The 25,716-nt window shown below is 50.4% G+C and overlaps 1 protein-coding gene across 1 annotated transcript in view; it reads right to left on the reverse strand.

Moving 5' to 3' along the window:
- Positions 1–17,144, reverse strand: part of Il6r (interleukin 6 receptor) — a 44,307-nt gene extending 27,163 nt beyond the window's left edge. The window contains exon 1 of the mRNA XM_027920814.2: positions 16,724–17,144. Within this exon, the coding sequence (XP_027776615.2) occupies positions 16,724–16,805 (82 nt within the window). The 5' untranslated portion in view covers positions 16,806–17,144. The remainder of the gene's footprint in view (positions 1–16,723) is intronic.
- Positions 17,145–25,716: the final 8,572 nt, after the last annotated feature.

Raw genomic sequence — 25,716 nt, forward strand, 5'->3', positions numbered from 1 at the left:
GTACCCCTCGATGGTATCAAGAGGCCACATCAAATGCTTGACTTACACCCCGCAGGTCTGTGTAACTCTAGAAAGTTCACACAACAAGATCACCTGAAGACACATTTCTCGGAATGTGTCCCCATCATTAAGTGATGTGGGACTGTATACACAGGTCCCCACCCCCCCCACCCCCGTGACCACAAGCCTGTAAGTTCCACCTGGCTGCACATCAGAGAACTCAGTGGGTGCTTAATAAGTGTTTGTTTCACACAGGGTACCTAAGAGGTGCCCACAGGGACAGGGTCTTCACGCTAGCAAGTCCCAGAGGCACGGTTCCCGAGTGGCCGGGTGGCGCCTCTTGGGCTGTGCAGTGGACGGCCCCCCGCGGGAGACCAGAGAAGTGAGCTTCTCACAAGCAGCAGACGCGGAGGCAGGAAAACGAACCTAGAGGCCAAAGGAGACCCTTTCTGCGTGTGCCTTTGCCGGTTCCAGGAAAGACGTCCCTGGTCACTTCCCAAGCCCAGCTCAGATGGCAGCTCTTGCCTGTTGAGTGGGACTTCTCATCAATGGCAGGAGCTGTTCTGTCCTCAGCTTGCTAACAAGGGCCAAAGCATTTGAGCAGCTCAGAGAAACACCAAATAAAAAGACTTTTTTTTTTCTCTTCCACAAAAGCAGAGCTGCAGGGAGCGACATAATGGCCATTTCCTCTGCCAAGGAACTTGAGTAATGGTTTTCTGAATCTTTAAAACTGAGTCACTTTTTTTTTTAATAGGGAATGATTAATTATAAACCACCCATTGGCAAGTATTGCTATCACGATTCTGCTTCAAAACATTTTCCTCTGGAACCTGTAAACAAGGCTGCGTTAACTCTGCTCTTAAGAGCACTGCAGACAGGATGACTCTAAGACAGACTCTCAGACAGAGACCATAGGGAAGCCCTCGAGCTCAAGTCAGAGGGCAGCGCAGCCTTCCCGCCCCGCCCCCCGCCCCCTGCCTCCTGACCCAACGCCCCGGGGACACTGGGTCCTGCTGTCAAGCAACAGCCAGCCCCAGGAGCAGATGTGAGGGCGGGAAGTGATGGGCATGGAAGGTGGCCCTCGGACCTGTGCCCTCCTCTCCAAATGTGGGAACAGGGATGATTGCTTTGGTTTATTTGTTTGGGGAATTCTGATTTCAATTTTTAAATTTTTCTGCTTTTACTAGGGGTAATTTCCTTCTCTTCCTTTTAGATTTCTGCTGTTTCATTATTTATTTATTTATTAATCTATTTTTCTGAGTTGTGGGTCTCACTAGGCTGCCCAGGTGGGTCTTCAATTCCCCGGCCGCAGCGTCCTGAGTAGATGACATTACAGGCACATGCCGCCACACCTGGCTTTTCTGTAGTTTTAAATTTTTCTACAAGATGCTTACATTAATATTTTCTTCTTTTTCTTTTTCTTTTTTCTTTCTTTGTTTTCTTTTTCTTTTTTCTTTTCTTTTTATTTTGGGGGGGGGTACTAGGGGTTGAACCCAGGGGCCCTTTACATGTTCAATCCCTTTTATTTTTTTATTTAATTTTAAAGACATCTTATTTTGAGACAGAGTCTTGCAAAGTTGATGAGGCCGCCTCGAACATGGGATCCCCCTGCCTCAGCCTCCTGAGTGGCTAGACTGCAGACGTGTGGCACCGCACCATGCCCGGCGTATATGGCTCTTACAATGGGAAAAAAAGCGTGTCCATAGATATGCACACGACACATGGGGTCTACAGGTGTGTATGTGTGTGTGTGTGTGTGTGTGTGTTCTAAAAGCAAAGACTTGGGCCTGGGTTGTTACACACCAGAGGAGGTCGCAGAGCGCAGGGCCTCTGGGGAAAAGGTAGATTTTCAAGACAAACAGCTTCTGGGACACTTTCAGATCGCAGAGCCCCCACCCAGCGCTGGTCGCTTCCTGGATGTGACTGTCCTGTGCACGTCCCTCCCCCTCCCCCGCAGGCCTGACCCCCTGATGGGCACCAGGAACCGTCTGTGGGCTCATCCTGACTCCTCCCGTCTGTCTTTATCTCTGCTCCCTGGTCCCCACCAGGACCCCACCCCCCCCACCCCCCCACCCCCCCCCACCCCCCCACCCCCGTAGGCCCCACCAGAGCAGCCGGTCAAAGGAAGAGACCTGTAGTGGCCACGTGCTCCCAGGAGCCTGCTTCCCTGCAGGACGTGCCCCAGCAGCCGGGTGCTCCCACCCAACCTGGTGGTGGCCCTGGCGCAGGGCGGGCAGGTGCGGCACAAGCTGGGATCCTGCGCACAGCTCAGCATCCGCCCTTGAGCAAATGCCCAGGCTTTCAGGACCGGATGGCAAGCCTGTGCCTGTCCCCAGCTTAAGAAATCAAGAATTTCTGTTCCTCACCTGCATCAAGAGCAGGGGCTCATTCTCATTATTCATTACAGTGGCTTCTAGAGCTTTTAACTCAGTTTCAATCCTTCCATCAGCACTTATCCGACTGTGAAGGATCTTGGAAGTATAGTTTAAGTCAGATCATGAAGAAGATCCACATGTTGTCACTGAAAACGTACTCTGTGCTGGCTCTGTGCCACCTTTCCATATTTTATTTTGTTTAACATCCACAGACCCCTGTGGAGGACTTAAAATCACCTATGATTCAGGCTATTCTGAAATAAATGATCCTGAGGTATTGAGGGAGGTAAGAAGGAGGACACATCATTCTAAAAGGGGAAACGAGACATGACCTTGAGAAATGACGGGAGCCTGGAGAGTGTGGCTGCTGGGAATGGCATTTCAAGGAGTGAACAGAATACGCAAAGGTATCAGAAAATGAAGAGTCCTGGAGCCACAGGGCGGCACACCTGTAATCCCAGCGGCTCAGGAGGCTGAGGCAGGAGATGGCAAGTTCAAAGCCAGCCTCAGCAATTTAGCGAGGCCCCAGGCAACTCAGTGAGACCCTGTCTCTAAATAAAATACAAAAAGGGCCGGGGATGTGGCTCAGTGGTTAAGTGCCCTGGTATCAAAAAAAAAAAAAGTGAAGAATTTGGGAAGGATTGGGGTCTGAAGTATCTAAAGCACAGTAAGGAAGGAGGTTTGACCCACGAGACAGCAGGGAGGGTGTGAGCATCCTCCAAGGGGATCAGTCCTGGCTCTGGAGGCAGAAGGAGGCCCCATCGCCCTCCCACCTCCTGTCCCAGCCTCCAGGATGGGAGATGGCGCTGCTCCTGGCTTCTGAGTCTCTCCCAATCACCTTAAGAATAAATCAGCTGTCCCCCACCCCAGCTCCTAGGCATCAGAAAGCACCCAAGAGCCAGGAGAGAGGAGGGGGCGACCAAGGATTTCGAGTCCTTCTTTTCCTGCCAAGACCAGTCAGAAGCAGGAAGGGAGCACCCTTATCCCAGGTTCCATGAAGAAATAGGAACAGCAGAGAAAACAAAGTCCCTTCCTGAGGGTCAGATCAGAAAAGGGGAGAGCCACACCCCCTGAGCCACACCCCCAGCCCTTCTTTATATCTTATTTGGAGACAGGGTCTTGCTAAGTTGCTTAGGGCCTCCCTAGGTTGCTGAGGCTGGCTCTGAACTCAGGATCCTCCTGCCTCAGCCTCCCAAGCTGCAGGGATTACAGGAGTGCACCAGCACACCTGGCCCCAAGTGCCTTTCCAATCTTCAAGTGCACTTTGCATTTAGTCCCTGACCAACTGGAGGCCTCCCCAGCTCTGCTCTTCTCCTATACTGCACATCTCAGAGCACGAGGCAGCCTGATGCACTCCTGCACCATCAGGAGACCGAATTCTATTCCTGGTCTTGCCCAGGACTGGCAGGCAGCTGTGGGCACGTCACTGCCCCTGGCAGAGCCCACTTTTCACCTTTTCTGAAAAATGCAAGTTCAGACTGAGGTTGGAGGTCCCCACCAGCCCCTACTCCTGCCGTCTCAGCATCCCACGGTCTCACATCATTAGCTCCCAGGGCAGGAAGCACGCCTGCTTACCCCGGACAATGCCACCTTGCAACACAGACTCCATCTATGAACATACTATTGTAATTGGTGAGGACCCGGGGAGAGGGATGGGGCCAGGTCATCCCAGGGCCCTGAGACAAACACATTTCTCTCTCTGGAGAGCTCCAGGGCAGAGAAATTCCCACCACCTCCCCTGCCTCCCATTCCTCAAGGGAAGGAGAGCGTAGATCCTATTAGATCCCAGCCAGCAATCCCACAAATCCCTGCCTACGCGGGACACTCCTGGAGCAGGGACCTTGCAGCACAGCTCTTGGGAAGTGGGGTTCTTCCCCCATTAGGACCAAGTTTGGGTGCTAGAAACCCAAATGGCTTTGTTGTTGCTCTAATTTTCTTTTCCCCTCTCCATGTAAACTGGCAAATGTCAATAACCTGAGAAAAACAGGCCCACGAGAAACCGATTTCTCAATTCTCTTGCAGCACACCCTTGCTCTTGCCAGAAAAAACAAGTTCAGCTTCCTGGCCCCATTTATGTAAGCAGTGCACAGGCCGCCTGCCTGGCCGGCCACCGAGGACACAGGCTTAACTCGCGCCTGTTAATCCCGTCTCACAGCCGTTCCTTAGCAGGCACACGGGGTCCAGCTGTCAGCCCAGGATGGCCTCCTGTCTCTCAGGTTTCAGAGGCACAGAGTTTCAGACTGGGTCATGCAAGAATTAAAGGTCCCCTCTCAGCGCTTGGGGCCTTGATCGGAAAGGAGGTGGATGTCCAGAGGTTGCTAGGAGAATGTGGGCAGCCCAGGTCCAAATGGAAAGCAATGCAGACTGCGGTCCCACACAGGCTAGGACAGGTCCCCCGTGTTCTCGGTCACCTCTCCTTGCATTCTCCATCTAAGGGCTGAAATCGGTCTCGGGGGCTTCTACTGCGATAATAGTCAGAACCGTCATCATAGAGCACTCACCCCGCGGGCCAGGCCCTTACCCAAGAGTCTCCTCACAGCAGCACTGAGAGGGAGGGAGGCGCATCCCCACTGTACAGGGAGGCACAGATCAGAGAAGAGAAGGGACTGGCCCAGGTCACCTCTCTCTACCCCTCCCCAGTTCCCTTCTTCAGGGGTGCCCACCCACCTCTCTCCACCTTCTCCCCTTCCCTCTCGCCCTACACCTTCTGAGACTTCACAGAGTCCTGGGAAAAGGAGCCCTGAGATCTGAGGGGTTTGCATAAAGGGGAGCAGGTCTCCTCCTTACAGCCGGCCACCCCTAGTAAGGCCTGGGATCTCGGGAGTGCGGAGTCACGCCTTGAGATTGCTCCCTGACCCCATACGAACAGCATTTGAATGCTGAGTCATCTTAAAAGCACCACTGTCTGGGTGCAGTGGCTCAGGAGGCTGAGGCCGGAGGATCGTGAGTTCAAAGCCAGCCTCAGCAATTCTGCAAGGCCCTAAGCAACTGAGCAAGACCCTGTCTCTAAATAAAATTTCAAAAGGGCTGGGGATGTGGTCAGAGGTGAAGCACCCCTGGGTTCTATCCTCAGCACCAAAGAAATCAAAGAGGCACCACCACCTCTGACTCCATCTCCCTCCCTCCCGGGTCCTTCCATCCCTGGGTCACTTCTCCCTGAGATCCCAAGATGTCATCCAGGACAGGCGAGACTGCGGGGCTTCCAGGCTCTGGACTGTGTCCCTCTCTAACCTGGCTCGCAGCCCAGTTTGTCCAAACCGTCTTCTCAGAGAGATGGCTCCCCTGGCAGGAGCCTCCCCACCCTGCCCTAATGTGTCTGTACCTCTTGTACCTGCCGGTGTTTGTCTTGTGTTTGGCGCAGGCAGTATTTACCTTGGCTCAGCCTTCCGCTCCATCTGCCCCGCTGATTGCCAGAGAAGGCCTGGGGGGAGGCTCCTTAGGACCCATAAAAAGGTAGCCCACACGTGCCCCCACTGCTTCTTGAGGGGAAGACACGCACCCCTCCCCAGGCAGCACCAGACACATTACGTGGCCCCAGGCCAAGAAGGTCCGCCCTGGATCCCTCTCAGAGATTATAAAGTAATTAAAGGAAAGGGTATCTGAGGAGGGCAAACAATCCAACCCCACCCCCAGCTAACCCCCGGAGGAGATTAAGATACACGGAGATTAACAGCAGGACTGGACGGGGCTGCAGAGAGGCGCAGGGGCTGTGGTCCAGACAGAGAGGAAGAGCTGCAGTCAGGGATGTGTGCTGCGCTAAGGGTGGGTGGCTATGTGAAGATGGAGAGGGCCCTAGGGAGGGTTCAGACCAAGCTGCTGCCCCTTCCTTTCTTCCCACCCCCACCCCAGTATCAGGGAAGGAATCCAGGGTGCTCTACCACTAAGCTACATCCCCCAGTTCTTTTGATTTTGAACAATGTCTTGTTAAATTGCAGAGGCTGGCCTTGAACTTGTGATCCTTCTGCCTCAGCCTCCTGGGTTGCTGGAGTTACAGGTGGGTGCCATTGTGTCTAACTGAAGCTCCTTCCTTCCTCCCTCCCTGTCTTGCTTCCTTTTTTGGTACTAGGGATTGAACCCAGGGGCACTCTACCACTGAGCCACTTCCCCAACTCTTTTTGTATTTTAAAACAGGTCTTCTGTTTTAAAATAGAGTTTAACTGAGTTGCTTAGAGCCTTGCTAAGTTGCTGAGGCTGGCTTTGAACTTGCAATCCTCCTGCTTCAGCCTCCTGAGCCGCTGGGGTTGACAGGCGTGCACCACCGTGCCCAGTGAAGCTGCTCACTTCTATAGAAGAGGAGGGAAAAGGTCCCAAAAGTTGTACCACCAGTGTGTCACGTGGCCAGGCCGGACTCCGGGCCCTGGACTCCTGGTTCGTGTTTATTCCACAGCCCTCTGCCTTCCCAGGGGGACACCACGTGAGGCTTATCTCTCCATCTCTCAGGGTAGCCTTGGGGTGCAACAGGGACCTGGCTCATAATCAGTTTCTGGGGATGGAAGGAGGGGTCAGACCAGGTCCACCTACCGGGCGCTGCCCTCTCCAGTCTCCACCCCCCACACCAGACAGGAGGAAGCAAGACTCAACATCTAAACGTCACAACGAAGGGGTGGCTCTCTCCCCCGGGACACACGGGGTTGGTTCTGATGGGCTCGGGCTGTGGGTCTGGTGAAGACTCTCAGGGCTGCTGCACTTCTGCTGTAACACATCCCGCGTTCTGTTTCAAGCGAGGGGACTCAGCACTGGAGTATCTAAATGAATCCATGCTCCTTCAACTAATTCCTCAAGTTTACTCTGTGCTAATAAAAATACCAACAGGACTTTTTTTTTTCTTTGAACTCGGCAAGTTGATTCTAAAGTTCAAATGGGAAAGTAAACAAGGAGACAGAGCCAGCGAGATTCTGAGAAAACAGAAATGGGAGGGTTAGCCTTACCCACATCTGAAACAGTGTGGGACCAGGGGTGGAGGCGAAGGTCTGATCCCAAGGACCTTCAGGGGGAATAGAGCAGTCAAGTTCAGTGAATTTCCCAATGATCCAGTAAAAGCCCCGCTTTGCCAGGACTGGGTGTGCACACCCATAACCCAGCGACTCGGAGGCTGAGGCAGGAGGATGGCAAGGTCAAAGCCAGCCTGGGAAACCCGTCTCACCATAAAAAGGGTTGGGGATGGAGCTCAGTGGTAGAGCATCCCTGGGTTCAATCCCCCATACAAAATAGTAATAGCAACAACAACATTAAAAAATAATAATAATACTTTAAAGCACCAGAAGGAAACGGAGAATATTTTAGAACCTATTAATTGGGCCGGGGCTGTAGCTCAGTGGCAGAGTGCTTGCCTAGCACATGTAAGGCGCTGGATTCGACCCTTAGCACCACATTAAAAACATAGACAATCACAATATAGGCACGCGGCCCATATACAACTACAAAAAAACAAAAAACACTATCGACCTAGAAGCCAAGAATTCATCTACAGTTCAAAAACAAACATCTGCATGGCAAAAACTGACCCCAACTAACAAAAAATAAAGTCACAAGACAACTGACCACCTGAAAAAATGTCCACAACTCAACTCATTACAGCAGGACTGAATTCCTTGATCTATTAGGAGCTCCCATAGACAATAAAAGATTTTTAAAAAATGGAAGTCGGATGCGGTGGCACACACCTGTGATCCCAACGGCTGGAGAGACTAAGGCAGAGGATCTTGAGTTCAAAGCCAGCCTCAGCAATTTAGGGAGACCCTAAACAAGTTAGCAAGACCCTGTCTCAGAATAAAAAATAAAGAAAGGCCGGGGATGTGGCTCAGTGGTTAAGTGCCCCTGGGTTCAATCCCAGGTACCAAAGGAAAAGAAAAAAAAAAAGAACAGGTAGATTATATGAATAGATTGTGCTAAAGCCTATTACATGTGGGAAAAAAATCTAGTCTCACTCATATAAATTAAATGCAGATTAATTCCACCCAGATACCATTTTCTAGGTAGACACCACTTTAATAACACACTGGAAGAGGTGTGAGGTCATCACATTGTCACTAGGAGTATAAATTAGAGCAACTTTTATTCTCAGTCAAAATCATAAATCGCAACTTGGAAGGCTGAGGCAGGAGGATTGCAAGTTCAAAACCAGCCTCAGCAATTTAGCGAGGTTCTAAGCAACCTAGCAAGACCCTGTCTCAAAATAAAAAATAAAGATCTGGGAATGTGGGTCAGTGGTTAAGTGCCCCCTGGGTTCAATCCCCAGGACCAAAGATATATATATATATATATACACATACACATACATACACATGCACACATATACATACACGTGTCTTTTGACTCATCAACCCCACTTTGAGGACTTTATCCCGCAGGATATGCACTCATGCCACATGAGGGATGCAATGGTATCCCCACAACACTGTCTAGCAAGGCAGGAAACAACTAAATGTCCATCAAAAGGGGACTTGAGGGCTGGGGTTGTGGCTCGGTGGTAGAGCGCTTGCCTATCATGCACGAGGCACTGGGTTCGATCCCCAGCACCACATAAATAAACAAAATAAAGGTATTGTGTCCATCTACAACTAAAAAGAAAGATTTTAAAGGGTGGGGGACTAGATAAATAAATTCTGTATATCCATGCAATGAAATTCAAAACAGAGAAAGAGAGAGAGAAAGTTTGGGGTTTTCTGCAATACTGGGGGCCAGGCCTGTAATCCCAGCAGCTCAGGAGGCTAAGGCAGGAGGATCTCAAGTTCAAAGCCAGCCTCAGCAATTCCTAAAAATTGCTGAGACCCTGTCTCTAAATAAAACACAAAAAAAGGGCTGGGGATGGAGCTCAGTGGTTGAGTGTCCAGGGTTCACTCCCCAGTTCCAAGGGAAAAGAGCGAGAGGGGAGGGGAAGGCAATAAGTACTTCCTAGGGCAAGAGGGGGCTGTCCTGGTCACACCAACAGGAAGGGGTGCAGTGAGTTTCTAATGAGGACACCGGGAAGACAGACGACCTCCCTGTCCCTCTGCCCTGGGAAGAGTAGGGCTTGTTGGCAACACCCACGATGTGATAGAAAAAGCTCAGCCCCCTGTCACTCCTTGATGTGTGATCTTGAGCCAGTTACTGAACCTCTCTGAGCCTGTTTCTTTTCACCTATACAAGGTCACCTCTCTGTCAATGTTTTAGTCTCTATTAGGTCCTTTTAATCAGCATGTAACATGCTGCTGTTTCACTCTTTTAAAAAAAAAACAAACAAGCAAACAGCCTCCCCCTAGTCAACCGTACTTTGGCTCATGAACACGCCATTCGTTGACAGCTGCCCTCCTCAAGAGCGTCCCCTACCCCCCTGTTTCCCATTTCCCTCCTGTTCTCCTTTCCCTCTTTCACTTTCTTCTGGAGGGACGGGTACTGGGGAGTGAAGCCAGGGCGCTCCACCTTAGATCCGTACCCCAGCCCTTTTTTATTTTGAAACAGGGTCTTGCCAAATTGCCCAGGCGGGTCTTGCGTGTGCCATCCTCCTGCCTCAGCCTCCTGAGTCACTGGGATCACAGGTGAGTGCCACCACCTGGGGCTCTCGTATTCTCCTGTTCACCAGCCTTGGGTCCCTGCCCTTTCACCAGAGCTTCCCGGGTCAAGGCCACCACCAGGTACCTGCCTGTTGCTAAATCAAGCTTGGTCCCCCCAGCCGACCACTCAGCATCATGGGACAGTGGTTTCTCCCTCTTCTTGGGAGCACAACTGTCCCCATCTCTCTCCTGCTTCACTGGGCACATGTTCTCAAGTCCCCTTGCTGGTTCCTCTTCCTGTGGCTCCAGAAGAGGCTCAGGCCCCCTCTTTCCCCCATTATCCAGCCCAGGGTGATCACGGCCAGCGTCGGGGCTTAAAATAGCATCCACCTGTGGAGGCCCCACATCCATCCCTAGGCTCAGGCCTCCTCCTGTACCAGCTCTCCGTAAGCCTGCTCTTTAGGTGGTCTCATCTCAACTTGACCTCTGACCCTCCCTTCCCACAAAACCTGCGTCCGGTTTGTAGCCCACCCCACCCAGGCCAGGGTGCTGCGTTCCTCCCACCCAAGGCTGTTAAGGAGAATCAAGATGGTCGCAGGCACAAGAGCTTGGCACACTTCCTACACACAGTTAGCACTTCATAAATTGTCGCATTTACTGCAATTGTCACATAGACAGGGAAGACCAAAGGATGCTTTCAGGAAGGAGTTTAGGAGGAGGAGAGGGAAGCGAGTTGGAGAAAGGTTGCTGGGGGGACAGCCTGGATGCAAGGCCTCAGGGCCACACAGATGGGGACAAAGCCAGGCACAGAGCTGGCAAGAGGCAGATGGGAAGGAGGGTAGTCTGCTGAGTTTCAGTTAAAAGTGAAACCCAAGCCCAGGACTGTAGCAGACAAGGTTTCCCGCTGCTAGGGACTTCAGACATCTCTGATCCCTAGGGAAGGGCAGTGGGCGGAGCACACAGATTGACTTCCCAAAAGGCACTCCCCAAGGACCCCCAGGGGTGAGGCTTAAAGTCTTTCTCTGCCTTCCAGGGCCACTGCAGCCCTCAAAAACCCTCTGAGCTGGCTGTGGAGATGCCTGTCTGCATTCTAGCTATTAGGAGTATTGCAAGTTCAAGGCCAGCCTGGGCAACTTAGCGAGACCCTGTCTCAAAATAAAAAATAAACAGGCATGTAGCTCAGTGGTAGAGGATATCTGCACTCAATCTCCAGAACCAGAGGAAATAATCTCTCTTTAACAGACCTATACCTCAGCTGCACATGGTGGCACACACCTGTAATCCCAGCAATTCGGGAGGCTGAAGCAGGAGGACCACAAGTTCAAGGCCAACCTCAGCAACTTAGTGAGGGCCTAAGCAACTCAGTGAGACCCTGTCTCAAAATATAGAATAAAAAAGGGCTAGAGATGTGGCTCCGTGGTGAAGCACCCCTGGGATCAGTTCCCAGTACTGCCAAAAAAAAGATCTGCACCTCACCCAGAGTCAATGATGTGACAATTGGCACATCCCTGCCCAGCTGGTGTCCACAGGGCTGAATGGCTGAGGCCTCTGTCCTCAGAGACACCGCAGCTTCTCTGGGGCGGGGAACATCTGTGTGTCCCTACAGAACCCTCTGCCCCAGAACATGAGAGGCCCTCGAGGAGGATAGATGGTCTCAGGGGAGGTGGGAGCCCAGGACATCTCTAAATATTTTCCTGTTCCCATTAGGCTTTCTCTCAAACATCACCCCTCAGCCAGGCGTCCCCTAAAATACCAGTTCTGCGTCACACCGTCCCCAACCCACAGTGCCACCCTCTCTCCCAGGCTTGTCCCCTTGGCACTAGTTGCTATCATACTATATTTTTAATTTACATCCTGCTCTTTCCCCCGCTAGAAGGAAGCTGCATAACCTGGGGATTTCTGTCCGTTTTGTTCACTTCTGCATCTCACTCTTAGAATTGTGCCTGCAACACAATTGGAGCTCAAAATAAATCTTGAAACGAATAAATGATTAACTACACTTTTGTTTTTATTTTTGCAGCCCTGGGGATTGAACCCAGGGGTGCTCTACCACTGAGCCGTATCCCCAGCTCTTTTTACTTTTGTATTCTATTTTGGGCCTGGGGATTGAACCCAAGGGTGCTTCACCACTGAGACACAATATCCCCAGACCTTTTTTTGTATTTTGTTTTGAGACAGGGTCTCATTGTGTTGCTTAGGCCCTCACTAGGTTGCTGAGGCTGGCTTTGAACTTGAGATCCTCCTGCCTCAGCCTCCCAGGTCTCTGGGATTGCAGGTGTGCACCACTGAGCTGGCTTCACTGCACTTGCTTGGTGCTGGGTCTTTTCTGAAATATTCCTTAGCGCATTTAATCCTCATTCCACCCTGTGAGGTAGTACAGTCATCCTCAGTTCCAGGACCCCCTCAGATACCCAAATCTGTGAGTGCTCAAGTCCCTTCTATAAAATGACAAGTATTTACATATAACCTGCTCACATCCTCCCATACACTTTAGGTCCTCCCTCCTAACCATGTAAACGCTGTCTGCGTACTTGTTAGAACTATACTATTTAGGGAATAATGAAAAGGTAGGGGAAATCTGTACGTGTTCAGTATGAGGGCAATTTTTTTTTCCATTACTTTTCAGTGTACTTGGGTGGAATCCCTGGATATGGGACCTGTAGGTACAGAGGGCCGGCTGTATGATTTTTTTTTATATTTTCCAGATGGTGACATGGAGTCTCAAGAGAGATTCAGTCACTTGCCCAAGGCTACCTTCTTTTTACCTGGCAGGTGGGGCAGAGATCTCTCTGTCTGGCTCAGCCATTACCTGTGCAGAATGAGCTTGTCCAGCATGAGGCCCTGGCTCAATCCCCGGTGCCAAGAAAGAAAGGAGGAGGACAGGAGAGGAAGACAGGGGGAAGGGAAGGGGGGAGGACAGACAGAAACCTCTAGAAGACACAGATCAGGACTGCCGGGTAGAACTTCCACTGACGGGGGAATGCTGTGTATCTGGGCTGCCCATACAGTGGTCACTGATCATTGAAATGTGGCTAATACACCTGAGGAATTACATTTTTCATTCGGTTTAACTTTTTGTTTTGCTTTGTTTTGGTACTAGGGATCGAACCACTGAGTCACATCCCCAGTCTTTTTTATTTTATCTTATTTTACTTTATTCTATGGTGGGGGTGGACAGGGTCTCACTAAGTTGCTGAGGCTGGACTCAAACTTGCTATTCTGTCTCAGCCTCTCTAGTTGCTGGGATTACAGGCACATGCCACTAAGCCCCACGTTTGATTTGATTTTAATTAGCTTTTAAATTTAAATGACCACACATGGCCACTGGCTAGCATATTAGACAGCTTTGGGCCTGGATTAGAGTTGGTGACTGGGAGTACCCTGGATGCAAGTGTGGAGGGTCAGGGAAGGGTGGGCAGAGGGAAGGGTGGGCAGAGGGAAGGCTGCCTACTTGCAGCCGTGAGCATCCGGGTTGCTCTGGGTACCCTACAAGTTCCCCATGCGGGGAGTACTGTTTACTCTGTTTGCTGAGGGTCCAGAGGAGGGGATGGAGTCAGGTCAGTGCTCTTGGTGACTGTGGTCCTCCAACAGGGTCACTTCTTTCTGGCCACCTCCCTAGCCAATTTGTCTGTGAGGAGTCGGTACCAAGCAGGCGAGTCAAAGAGACTGCATTTCTCTGTCCTCTTCAGGATTTGTACTTGACCATTTTCAGGCTCCTTTCAGGGTGGAGTCTGAGTGGCTGATCCCACGGAGGCCTCATGGGCTTTCCAGGGACTCAAAAAAAAAAAAAAATGTTTGTTGCAGTGATAAACAAGGGACAGAGCCAAAGTGAGGACAGACTTCTGGCAGCTGGGAGGCTGCAGGGGAAGGGCGTTTATTCAGTTCCTCAATCACACCATGTAGACAGATGTTCTCAACCCCGATGGTGCCTAAGAATCATGAAGGGCAGTTTGTTTAAAAAAAAAAAAAAATTTTTTTTTCAGAACTCACTCCCTGATATTCGTATTTAATAAGTTAGGCATGAGCCAGGCACAGTGGCAGACACCTGTAATACCAGCAACTCAGGAGGCTGAGGCAGGAGGATCTCAAGTTCAAAACCAGCCTCAGAAACCTAGCCAGACCTGTTAATGGCAGAGATCCTCCGGGTTCAAGCCCCAGTACCCGTCCATCAACCCATCAATCTGGGGTGGGCGCTGAGAATCAGCGTTTTACCAAGACTCCACTCATCCAACACAGACCCCAAACCTCAGGCTAGACCCAGAGCAATCCTTCTGAGAAACACTGATGAGGGCGAGCCTAGGGATACAAACAGGTGAGGGAGAGAGGGGGAGTTTGCCCTATAGGAAATTCAGAGGTCCTGACCGGACTCTGAGACACTTAGAGGTGTGCATGGCGTTCTGTGTATTTTCTTGCACCGAGGGGAACTGGAATGACCCACGCCCAGGCTTCCAGCCTGACACCTGAATGTCGGAGCTGAAGCCTGAGACCCAGCTGGCCCGGGGTCCTTCTCCTAGGCAAGGATGCTGAGGAGCCCTGGCTGCACCTGGACCTGGGATGGCTGCTGACCCTGGGAAAGCTTGCCTCTGGGCTCTGCGAGTTCCACGCCCAGGCAGGCCCGCAGGTTTCCCCTCTGCTCAGCCGCCGCTGCCTCCTCTGCCCCCCATTTCTCTCCAGCGGGCTATCTCACAGTCATTTGCTCCGGGCTTCCTGTACAATTGCTGTATTTTTGCTCTCAGTTTGTGGGCTGAGTCTGAGTGGGTGTGGGAGAGGAGCTGCATGCTTCTCCTTCTCTGCATTTTCCTTCTGAGCTGGGAGGGCTTTCACTTCCTCCCCCAATTCTCATTTCTGTCTTTTACAAGCGCTCTGTCATGAGATCCCCTTGCCCGTCTCTTCAGAGCACCAGGGAAGCAGAACTGAGCACGACGACTGTCCTTACAGAGCCTTGCAGCCTCCTGGGAAGGTGCCCTGGGGAGTGGCAGGAGTAGGAGCAGGCAGGCAGCGAGACCTGCTCCCTTCTTGGGGAAGCTGGGAAGGCCTCTGCATCCCTCTGACTCCACCAAGAGCAGGTCTTGGCCTCCACTTCCCCTTGCTCAGTCTCTCTGCCCCAGCATCCAGTGGCTCTCAGCTTGCCCCTAACTATCCTCAGCTCTGTCTGCTGGTCCAGTTCTACATCTGGGAGTCTCGGGGATCTGCCACAGTAAAGCACAGAGCCACAGAGGAGTAAGCCTTCATCAGGTAGGCTTGACGACTTCCCATCCCAAACTCTCTGAACTTCAGTCGCCTCTTTCAAAGTTTTATGTAGATCAGTGGAGAATTTAAAAAAAAAAAACCTGTAGCTTCGTCAAAGTGAAGCCAGGCATGGTGACTCATGCTTGTCATCCCAGTGGCTTGAGAGGCCGAGGCAGGAGAATCAGGAGTTCAAAGCCAGCCTCAGCAACCAAGTAAGGCCCTAAGCAACTCAAGGAGACCCTGTCTCAAAATAAAAATTAAAAAAAATAAAAAGTGCTGGGGATGTGGCTCAGTGATTAAGCATCCCTGGGTTCAATCCCTGGCCAAAAAAAGAAAAAAAAAACCTGTAGCCAGGCACAGTGGTGCATGCCTGTAATCCCAGCCACAGTGAGAGGTTGAGGCAGGAGGAGTCCAAGTTCAAAGGCAGCCTCAGCTAACAAGATCCTGTCTCAAAAATATTTTGGGGATGTCGCTCAGCGGTGAAGCCCTCGGCGTGCAATACCAGCACCAAAAAAAAAAAAAAAAAAGGAGGAGGAGGAAGGGGGGAAGGGAAGGGGAAGGAGAAGATGTGTAAACCCTGGTCTCTGTCAACACTGGCCTGTTAGTGCAGTAACTTTTCTCTTCTGAACTCAAAGACCACAACCATCCAGAAAGCGAAGAGAGCCACAGGCATTCCAGCCCAACTTCCACCTGTGTGGACCTTACCTTTCCTGCAGGGAGAAATCTAAAAAGTGGTTCCCCCAGGAGCTCAGGGTGGCATAAGCAGTGACAGCCAGAGCCACTGTCTCCCAGCCATCCGTTCCAAATATCTACCCGCTGCCCCTTGGTTTTCCGTTGTGTCCTCAAAGAAGCCCTCAGACCCTAAAATAACCCTCTAGAGCAGCAGGTCCTCTAGAGCGAAGCCCAGGCAGGCCGCTGGGCGCGTAGCCAGACCCATAGAAAGGCCTGGCAGCGGGGGCAGAGTGCAGTCCACAGGGGCACGAGGCCCTCTCTCCCGCCCCTCACTCTCCAGTCTGAAAGGGGTATCCAGCTCAGGTCACCCCCAGAAAGTTCCAATGCCTTGCTGCCCACTCAGTTAAATTCCCAGGACGGGACAATTGGCTTGCCAGAGCTGGTGCCCCCTGAAGCGAGTGCGTGCGGCGGGAGAATCGGTGACTCAGCGCCCGTGATGTCAGACTTCACAGTCAGGGCACTGTCATCCACACGGACACCAGAGGGTTGGGGTAGAACCAGGCGGGGTGCCCCGCTCAAACACAAGGGAGAAGCGGGGTGCGGGGACATAGGATGCCCCGCTGGGGCGCCCTCGGCCGCATCTCCATTTAGAATAACCGGAGAAAATAGATGCATGGGGCCCTGGGACGCGGGAGTCAGGTCCTTGTCCTGTACCTAGACCTCAGGTAGCTACCGAGGCACAGACAGACCCGAGCGCAGCAGCACGCAGCAGGGGGCGCACCCACCCCCGCAGCGGGATCAGCCCTGCTCTGGCGACTGGTGCCCGCGGACACCTAAGGTAGCCACAAAAAAGGGGGGCGACCACACTTCCTTTGCTCGTTCCAGTCTCCCCCCACCGCCACCCCCCGCCCGATCGTGAGCGGCCACGGCGGATCCCCCACCCTCCTGCGACCCCCGGCGCGCGGGAGCCCTTACCCAGCGCCGCGCAGTCCCCTGGAGCCAGCGCCGCCCCGGGCGCCGCAGAAAGCGCGGCCAGCAGCGCGCACAAGGCCAGCATGCTTCCTCCTTGGCCGCCGCCCGCGGTCCCAGGGAGGCAGGTGGGGGGCGGCCGGGCCGGGCCGGGCGACGCGAGGGCGAGCGGGCCCCTCCGAGCCCCTCCGCGGCTGCGCTCCGCTCCCGGCGGAGTGCCTCGGCCCCGCCGAGCGCCCAACTCAGCTCCCTCTGGCCCGGCGCGGTGTCAGGGCAGCTTCCCACTTGCACATGACTCAGAGCCGCGGACAGTCCTGGCAACGCAGGAAAACATTTGAGGAACTCGCGCTCGAGCGTCCCTTGGCCGTCCCCGGTGCAGTTACGAAAGCTGGAGCGGGTGGCGCAATCGCCCCGCGCACCGCACCGGCTCCCGGAGGGGGCGGCTTCCTGCCGCCGGCCGCACCTGAGCGGGGAGGGCAGGCACCTCGAGCCTTCCCGGGGCCCTCCCCGAGGTCTGTCGACGAGGGCAGGGGAGTTGGCCACCGCGGGCTGGGTTTTGAGTTTTGGTTTCGTGAGCTGGTGACACTGTGAAAGGCGCACCTGGGGAGCCTGGGAGAGGCGAGGGGCCTCTTACCGTTACCAGGAAGCAGCGCTGGGCCGCCCGGGCGGCCCAATGGAACCGTCTGGGGACCTCGAAAGACACCGACGTCTGAACCCGACCTCCAGAGACTGATTTGACGGGTCCGAAGTGAGACTCGGACGTTGGAAAACTCACTCGACAGAGGTCAGGTTCCCTCTGCGCTGCGGCTCCTCTTAGGCTGCTGGGGGCTGCGGGGAAGGTGTGGGTTGTGGAGTCTCACGGAGAGATTTTCCACCCAGACCTGCCACCTGCTGCGGTTGTCACTGTCGTTCAGAATCTCTGAATCTCAGTTTCTTCACCTGCCAGATGGAGATAAGAAAAGCCGGTACCCGACAGGGTGATTATGAAGATTCCAGGAGAGGACGTCTAAGCACCTGGGCCACAGGTGCTCAACGAGCTACCAGAACCTGCAGGTCCCCCATCTTGGTAGAAACTACACTTTGCTTTCAGGAGCAACCACGAGGGACCTCCTAAAGGGGCCCACCAAGTTTCCCCAGAGAGCCTGAAGCAGATAGGGTGGCCTCAGAGCGAAATTTGAAGGGGATGAAAAAATACTGAAATAAGGTTTAAGTTGAGAAGTTTCTGGGCCTGCAACTGCTTATTAGAATGAATGTGTTTTTCCACTTTGTGCTTCAGGCAGATTCTAAACCCAGATCAAGGCCCTGGGAATGACGAAGTTTGTGGCCTGATGGAACCCCCAATCCCAGAGGACCTGGCCTGGAGAGACAGGGCTTCTGAAATGCAGCCCTCAGACCCCAGGCATCTGGACCTTTCCGTGGGAAACACCCATCAGCAATGCCAGGAAGACACATGCACTGACCCCCTGAACAACTGGGGGCTGTTTGGGTGTGCTGCGTTCAGCCACACCTGCAGACAGGGAAAGAGAGGCATGTTGGAGGGTTGATATTTCCCCAGCAGCCCTCTCTTCGCTATTTAAAGAGAAATTGCAATGGAACTGGAGTGTGGTTCCCAGTGTGGTTGCTTCCTTTCCCTGCCACACCGCCAAACTCCTCTCTGCATCCCCACTGCTCTTCGTGAGGCCTGGCTCTTCATGAGGACCTTTGTTTAGGATACATGACCTCCCCTGGGGCCCTGAGCAACTTCTCGGACCTTCTTTAAGCCCTGAGTCTACACTAAGTGGAAGTTCAAATTTCTAGGGCAACATTCCAGGTTATTATGAAAAACATTGATAAGGAAGGAAAGAAAACACCTATGCAGTTCAGTCTGGCCGGCCCATTCTCAGATCTGATCCCTGATGCCAGCAGCCTTGGGGTGGGTAGCTCCCACCCATCCCTAGGAAGGACGAAAACAAAAAACAAAGACTCAGGCCACGGGAATATGGAGTTGCATAGAGCTCCAGGTGAATGGCAGGGTGGGAATGCAGGTATCTGGGCTCCAAAAACACAGAAATGAGAACCAGACGAGGCTGAAGCATCCTGAGTCCAAGATCTCAGACATGCTGCGGTGATTCTGCTGCAGAAGGACCACAGGGGACTTCAGCCGCCCAAAGTGTTCCTGTAGTTACCCTCTGTCTCCCCTAGAGGGAGCAGCTCTGGGCTGACTCTCCCCAGCCAGTAAATCCTCTCACCTCTGAGCTGAAGAAATTAAGCTGCTAAGAGTTTGCCAAAGACAAAAGCCTATGGGCAGGCCTCGTAGAACAAGTAATTAAAATTGTTTCTGATACAATCTCTCGCTTTACAGAATGGAAACTGAGACCCCCAGAGATGAAGTTGTGTACTGAAGATGATGCAGTGAGAGACAGCAGACAAGACACACTGACGCGACCCTGCCACGATCGGTGTTTTCTTATTGCTGTTTGGTTGTTTTTGATTGAACCCCAGAGCACTTTGCCACCCTGTGACATTCAGCTTTTTTTTTTATTTTTTATTTTGAGACAGGGCCTGGCAAAGTTGCTGAGGCTGGCCTCAAACTTGCAATTCTCCTGCCTCAGCCTCCCCAGTCACTGGGATTACAGATGTGCACCCCATGCCCAGCTGCGTGGTCTATTTTTAAAAAATATTTCCAGTTGTAGATAGACACAATACCTTTATTTTATTTACTTATGTTTATGTGGTGCTGAGGATGGAACCCAGGGCCTCACATAGGCTAGGAAGGACTCCACCACTGAGCCCCAGCCACAGCCCCTACATGGTCCATTTTTGGTTCCCTCCATCCACCACCCTCCAGAAGTCTGGGCTGTGCAGTGAGGCCATTCTTTACAGGAGTTTAAAACAGCACGCTTTGTTCTTTCCTTCGTCGTCTTCTTCTTCTTCTTCTTCTTCTTCTTCTTCTTCTTGGTGCTGGAAATTGAACCCAGGGGCACTAACCACTGAGCCACATTGCCAGTCCCCCACCCCGCCTTTTTTTGGTATTTTATTTAGAAACAGGGTCTCACTGAGTTGCTTAGGGCCTTGCTAAGTCACTGAGGCTGGGTTCAAACTCACGATCCTCCTGCCTCGGCCTCCTGAGCTGCTAGGATTACAGTGTGTGCCACCGCCCAACTGACCTGTTTGTTCTTAACTCACCTTAGGGTCAGGGATAATTATGGGTTCAGAGGGGTGGGGTTGGACCAATGTACAGACCTCTCCCTTGGCCTCTGGCGTTGGAGTCAGCTCCCGGGCTCCTGTTTCATTAATAATTAAGGAAGAACTTCTCTGAAACTTCCCCTACCCCCTTCTTATCAGCCTGGGAGGAGGTGTGTGGGCAGATAGAGGTAGGACTTCTGAGGGCCCCACCTCTCTGATCAATAGGACTCCGTGTCTCTGACCACTTGTGCTTCTAGCCTCAGGCCCCAGCCAGGGACCAGCTCTCCAACTGCCTGGGGAGCCCTCACTTCACAGTGGGGATGAGCATCCCCAGTTCTGGCAAAACGATGCTCAGGCTCAGCCCATGGCTCACCCATCTGCAGCTGAGGTCAGTACATTTTCTGATCCGCTTTGCACGCAGCAGCACAGGTGAGTTTGTCCCATGGAAGAGATTTTTTTTTTTTTTTTTTTGCACCATTCTCAGAAAGGGGTCATAAGAGCCTCTTGCCCTTTTTGTTTATAGAATGCTATGATTTTGCTAAGAAGCATCATGATTAAAATTAAATGAGGGCTGGGGTTGTGGCTCAGTGGTAGAGTATGTGTGAGGCCCTGGGTTCGATCCTCAGCACCACATAAAAATAAATAGATAAAATAAAGGTATCGTGTCCAACTACAACTAAAATATAAATATTAAAAAAAAATTAAATGAGATTGCCGCATGATCCAGAGTTCCACTTCTGGGTAAATACACAAAAAAATTGGAAGCAGAGACTCAAACATACTCGTACACACATATTCATAGCCACATTATTCAAGAGCTGGGGCTGTAGCTTAATGATAAAACACTTTCCCAGCACCCCCTGAAAAAGAGTGATACATTGTAGCAGCATTATTCAAAGTCATGAAAATGTTGGGAAGAAAAAAATAAGTGTCTCTCAACAGATGATTGGACAAACAAAATAAAAGATGTGAACAAAATGGAACATTATTCAGCCCTAAAAAGGAAGGAAACTCTGAACCCTGCTACAAGACTGAATCTTTTTTGGTATTGGAGATTTAACCCAGGGGCATGTTGCCACTGAGTTATGTCCCCAGCAGCCCCCCCACACACACACACACAGAGGTCTCGCTCTAAGTTGCTTAGAGCCTCATTAAATTGCTGAGGCTAGCCTTGAACCTACAATCCTCCTGTCTCAGCCTCCCAAATTGCTGGGATTACAGGTATGCACCAACTCACCCGACAAGAAGAATGAATCCTGAAGACATTATGCTAAGTGAAAAGGGGAGAAATACTATATGACTTCACTTATGTAAGGTCCCTAAATAGTACAAGTTTTAGGAACAGAGAGTAGAATGGCACAGGGCACAGTGATGCATGGGAGTGGCTCGGGAGGCTGAGGCAGAGGATTGCAAGTTCAAAATCAGCCTCAGCAATTTGGCAGGACCCTAAGCAACTTGGTGAGACCCTACTCAAAATAAAAAGGACTAGGGAAGTGGCTCAGTGGTTGAGTGCCCCTGGGGTTAATTCCTTACAAAAAAAAGAAAATGAAGAAAGTAGAAGAGCAATTACCAGGGATGAGGAGGAGGAAAGAATGGGACGTTACTGTTCCGTGGGTGGAGAGTTCCTGTCTTACAAGGTGCGTGGTGGTGATGGTTGCGGAATAATGGGAATGTGCTTCAGGCCACTAACTGTACCCTTAAAAATGGTTAAAATGATAAATCTCATCTTTTGTATTTTTTGCCATTTTTTTAAAAAAAACTCACAATTAAAAGATTCGTTTAACTAGGAACTTGAAACCCTATATATATACAAGGTAGATGCACAGTTGGGTGGGTGGGGAAGGGAAATAATTCGTGTCACTTAAGGATATAGCAAGAGACCCCTTTAAAAGCCTGATACACAGTGTAACCCTATGTGCAGAAACTCTGCAACCAGACTCCCTGGGTTCGAATCCCAGTTCTATCACTTACCAGCTGCTGCCCTTGGATAAGTTACGAACTTCTTGGTGTCTCAATGTCTCCGTCTGCAAATTAGGGAAAATCAAGGTATTCTCATAGGATTTGTATAAGGATTAAATTAGTCAACCGGTCATGGGGGTACACACCTGTAACCCCCCCTACTTGGGAGGCCGACACAGGCAGAATGCAAGTTCAAGCTCAGCTTGGGCAATATGACAAAACCCTGTCGCCGCCAGGTGTGGAGGCGCACACCTGCAGTGCCAGCAGCTCAGAGCCAGCCTCGGGCTACGGTGTGGGGTCAGTAGGAGAGCACTCGCTCAGCCTGCAGGAGACACTGGGCTCAATCCCAGCACCACATAAAAAAAAAATGAATAAACAAAGCCAGCCTCGGCAAAAGCAAGGCACTGAGCAACTCAGTGAGACCCCATCTCCAAATAAAATACAAAATAGGGCTGGGGATGTGGCTCAGTGGTGAGTGCTCCTAAGTCCAGTCCCTAGTACCCCCCTCAAGAAAACCCCTCTTGCTAAATTGTTTAGTGCCTCCCTAAGTTGCTGAGGCTAGCCTCAAACTTGCGATCTTCCTGCCTCAGTCTCCCACGTAGCTGGGATTATAGGTGTGCGCCTCCATATCTGGCCTGAATATGTTTTCAGAATTACAGCTCATAGCCAGGCACACGCCTGTAATCCCAGCAACTTGGGAGGCTGAGGCAGGAGAATCACAAGTTCAAAGCCAGCCTCAGCAAATTAGCGAGTTCATAAGCAATTTAAACAAGATCCTGCCCCCAAATAAAAAAGGCTGGGGATGTGGCTCAGTGGTTAAGCACCCCTGGATTCAATCCCCCGTACCAAAAATGAATAAATTACAGCTCATTTTATCACCTATAAAATAGACAGGTTGAAATATAATTTGGTGGTGGTGCACACCTGTGATCCCAGTGACTTGGGAGGCTGAGGCAGGAAGATTGCAAGTTCCAGGCCAGCCTCAGCAATTTAGTGAAGCCCTAAGCAACTTAGCAAAATTCTTTCTCAAAATAAGATATAAAAAGGGCCGGATGTCATTCAGCTGTCAGCCCCATCCCCACCCAGAGACCCCTCCCCATCCCCCGTTTAATCTCCAGTACCAAAAAAAAAAAAAATGTAATTTGGTCACTAGATGCTCTTTGAGCCTCCTGCTAAGAAGCCCCTTGGGTTAGTTAGTGCTTGGGTCTACAGAACCATTTACCCACAGACCTGTTTGGGATTTTTTTTTGGTTTTTGTTTTGTTTTTTGTTTCGTTTGGTTTGGTAGCAGGGATGGAACCCTTGGATATTCAACCACTGAACGACATACCCAACCCTTTTTTGTATTTTATTTAGAGACCGAGTCTCTCTGAGTTGCTTAGGGCTTCGCTAAATTGCTGAGGCTGGCTTTGGACTTTCGATCCTCCTGCCTCAGCCTCCCGAGACCTAACTATTGATTCAGGTTTGCTTCTGCTGACAGCAGTCATGTCATGTCAGAGCTGAGGCTTCAGCAATCACTCCTCTGCCAATTCACTTTTCCTGGAAGATAGTCTAAACTTGGATTTCACAAGTACCCATGAATTGTTTGCTCTTGTGCTTCCCAGCAGAGACTGCTCTGGATTTTTGTAGAAAAAGGGTTGAGTAATAATCACTCTCTATATTGCTGATCACATACTCCATTTGTATATATTATAAGCGGACTCTTGCATATGTGCAGCTTTTTATGTGTAATCAGACAACATAAACCCAGCTCTGCTATTGACAGCTGGGACCCTGGGACAATTATTATCTGTCTGAACTTCATTTTCCTTATTTATAAACTAGAAATAGTAAACCCAGTGTAGCAGTGCACGCCTGTAATCCCAGGTCCTCAGGAGGCTGAGACAGGAGGTTGGCAAATTCGAGGCCAGACTGGGCAATTTAGTGAGATCCTGTTCAGAATAAATAAAAAAATAAAAAAGGCTGGGGATGTAGCTCTGTGGTCGAGTGCCCCTGGGTTCAGTCCCCAGTAAGTGCCGGTGCAGTGGGGGTGACAGATAATAACAAGTGTTGGAGAGGATATGGAGAAACTAGAACTCTCATCTGCTGCTGGTAGGAGTGAATATGAAATGACATAGTCATTTTGAAAAACAGTCTGGCTGTTCCTCAAACTGATTAAACATAGAGTTACTGTATGATCCAGCAATTCCACTCTAAGGTATGTATCCGAGAGAAATGAAAACATACGTCCACACAAAAACTCATACATGATGTCTTCAGCAACATCATTCACAACAGCCAAAAGATAGAAAACCAAATGTCCATCAGCGTGAGTGGATAAATAAAAACGGGGTATATCCATACAAGGAGATATTATTTGGCCAAGACATTTGGCTATGAGTGAACCTTGAAAACATTATTATCAATGAAGGAAGTCACCTCAAAAATGTATCATGTATATGACTCCATTCATATGAAAGTCCAGAGTAGGGGAATCGTGGGGGCAGAAGGTAGACCAGTGGTCCCGGGGCTAAAGGGAGAGTTAGTGATGGCTGAAAGTTAGAGGGTTGATTTTCAAGGTAACGGAAATGTTCTAGAATTGGTAATGGTTATACTTTCCTATGAGTACACTAGAAACTCAGATGTATGCTTTAAATAAGTGAATTATATATTAAACTTGTATATTATGTGAAATATTTCTCAATAAAACAGTTTAAAAAGAGTAAATAGGGGACAGAGGTTGTAGCTCAGTGGTGGAGCACTTGCTTAGCATTTGAGGCACTGGGTTCAATCCTTAGCACCACATAAAAAAACATAAAAACAAAATAAAGAAATGTTGTCCATCTACAACTACAAATTTTTTTTTAATAATTCTTTTTGGAAAAGAATAAATAGGAACCTGGCACAGTGGTACACGCCTATAATCCCAGGGATTTGGGAGGCTGAGGCAGGAGGACTACAAATTCAAAGCCAGCCTCAGGAATTTAGAGAGGCCCTAGGTAACTTATGAGATAACCTGTCTCCAAAAAGAAAGAAAATATATATATATATATATATATATATATATATATATATATATATATATATCCAAAATTTTTAAAAATCAGGGAAGGGGAGAAAAAAAAATTAAGTTTTTTTTTTTTTTTGGTGTGTGTGTGTGTGTGTGTGTGTGCATGTGTTAGGGATTAAACCCAAGGATGCTCTACCACTGAGCTACATTCCCAGTCCATTAATTAATTAATTAATGTACTGGAGGTGAGGAGTTGAAGATTTTAGCCCAGAGGTGATTTACCACTAGCTACGCCTCAGTGTTTTTTTTCTCAGCCCTTTTTATTCTTTATTTTGAGACAAGATCTCACTAAGTTGCTGAGGCTGGCCTCAAATTTGCAATCCTTCTGCCTCAGCCTCCCAAGTTGCCAGGATTCAAAGTGTACACCATCTCATCTGGCTCTTCAAATTACTCTTGTTAAGAAGAATATCATAATTTCCATAAAACAGATAAGCCTAATTGTGTGTGTGCACGTGCATGTGCACTAGGATCCCACACAGGGCCTGTGGATGCTTAGGAAGCACTCTCCTGCTGAGCTACATCCCCAGGCCTGACAAGTCTAACGTTCATAAGTCAAGAAGTATAGTCCAGCCAGGTGGGGTGGTGTACACCTGTAATCCCAGCAGCTTGGGAGGCTGAGGCAGGAGGATGGCAAGTTCAAAGTCAGCCTCAGCAACTAAATGAGGCTCTAAGCAACTCAGCCAGACCCTGTCTCTAAATGAAAAATAAAAAGGGTTGGGAATGTGGTTCAGTGTTGTTACGCACCCCTGAGTTCAATCCCCAGTCCACCCCCTAACCAAGAAAAAAAGAGAGAGAAAGAAAGAAATATGATCAAGAAAACAAAAACT

This window comes from Marmota flaviventris, chromosome 10 (genome assembly GCF_047511675.1).
Source record: "Marmota flaviventris isolate mMarFla1 chromosome 10, mMarFla1.hap1, whole genome shotgun sequence".
Classification (NCBI taxonomy): domain Eukaryota; kingdom Metazoa; phylum Chordata; class Mammalia; order Rodentia; family Sciuridae; genus Marmota; species Marmota flaviventris.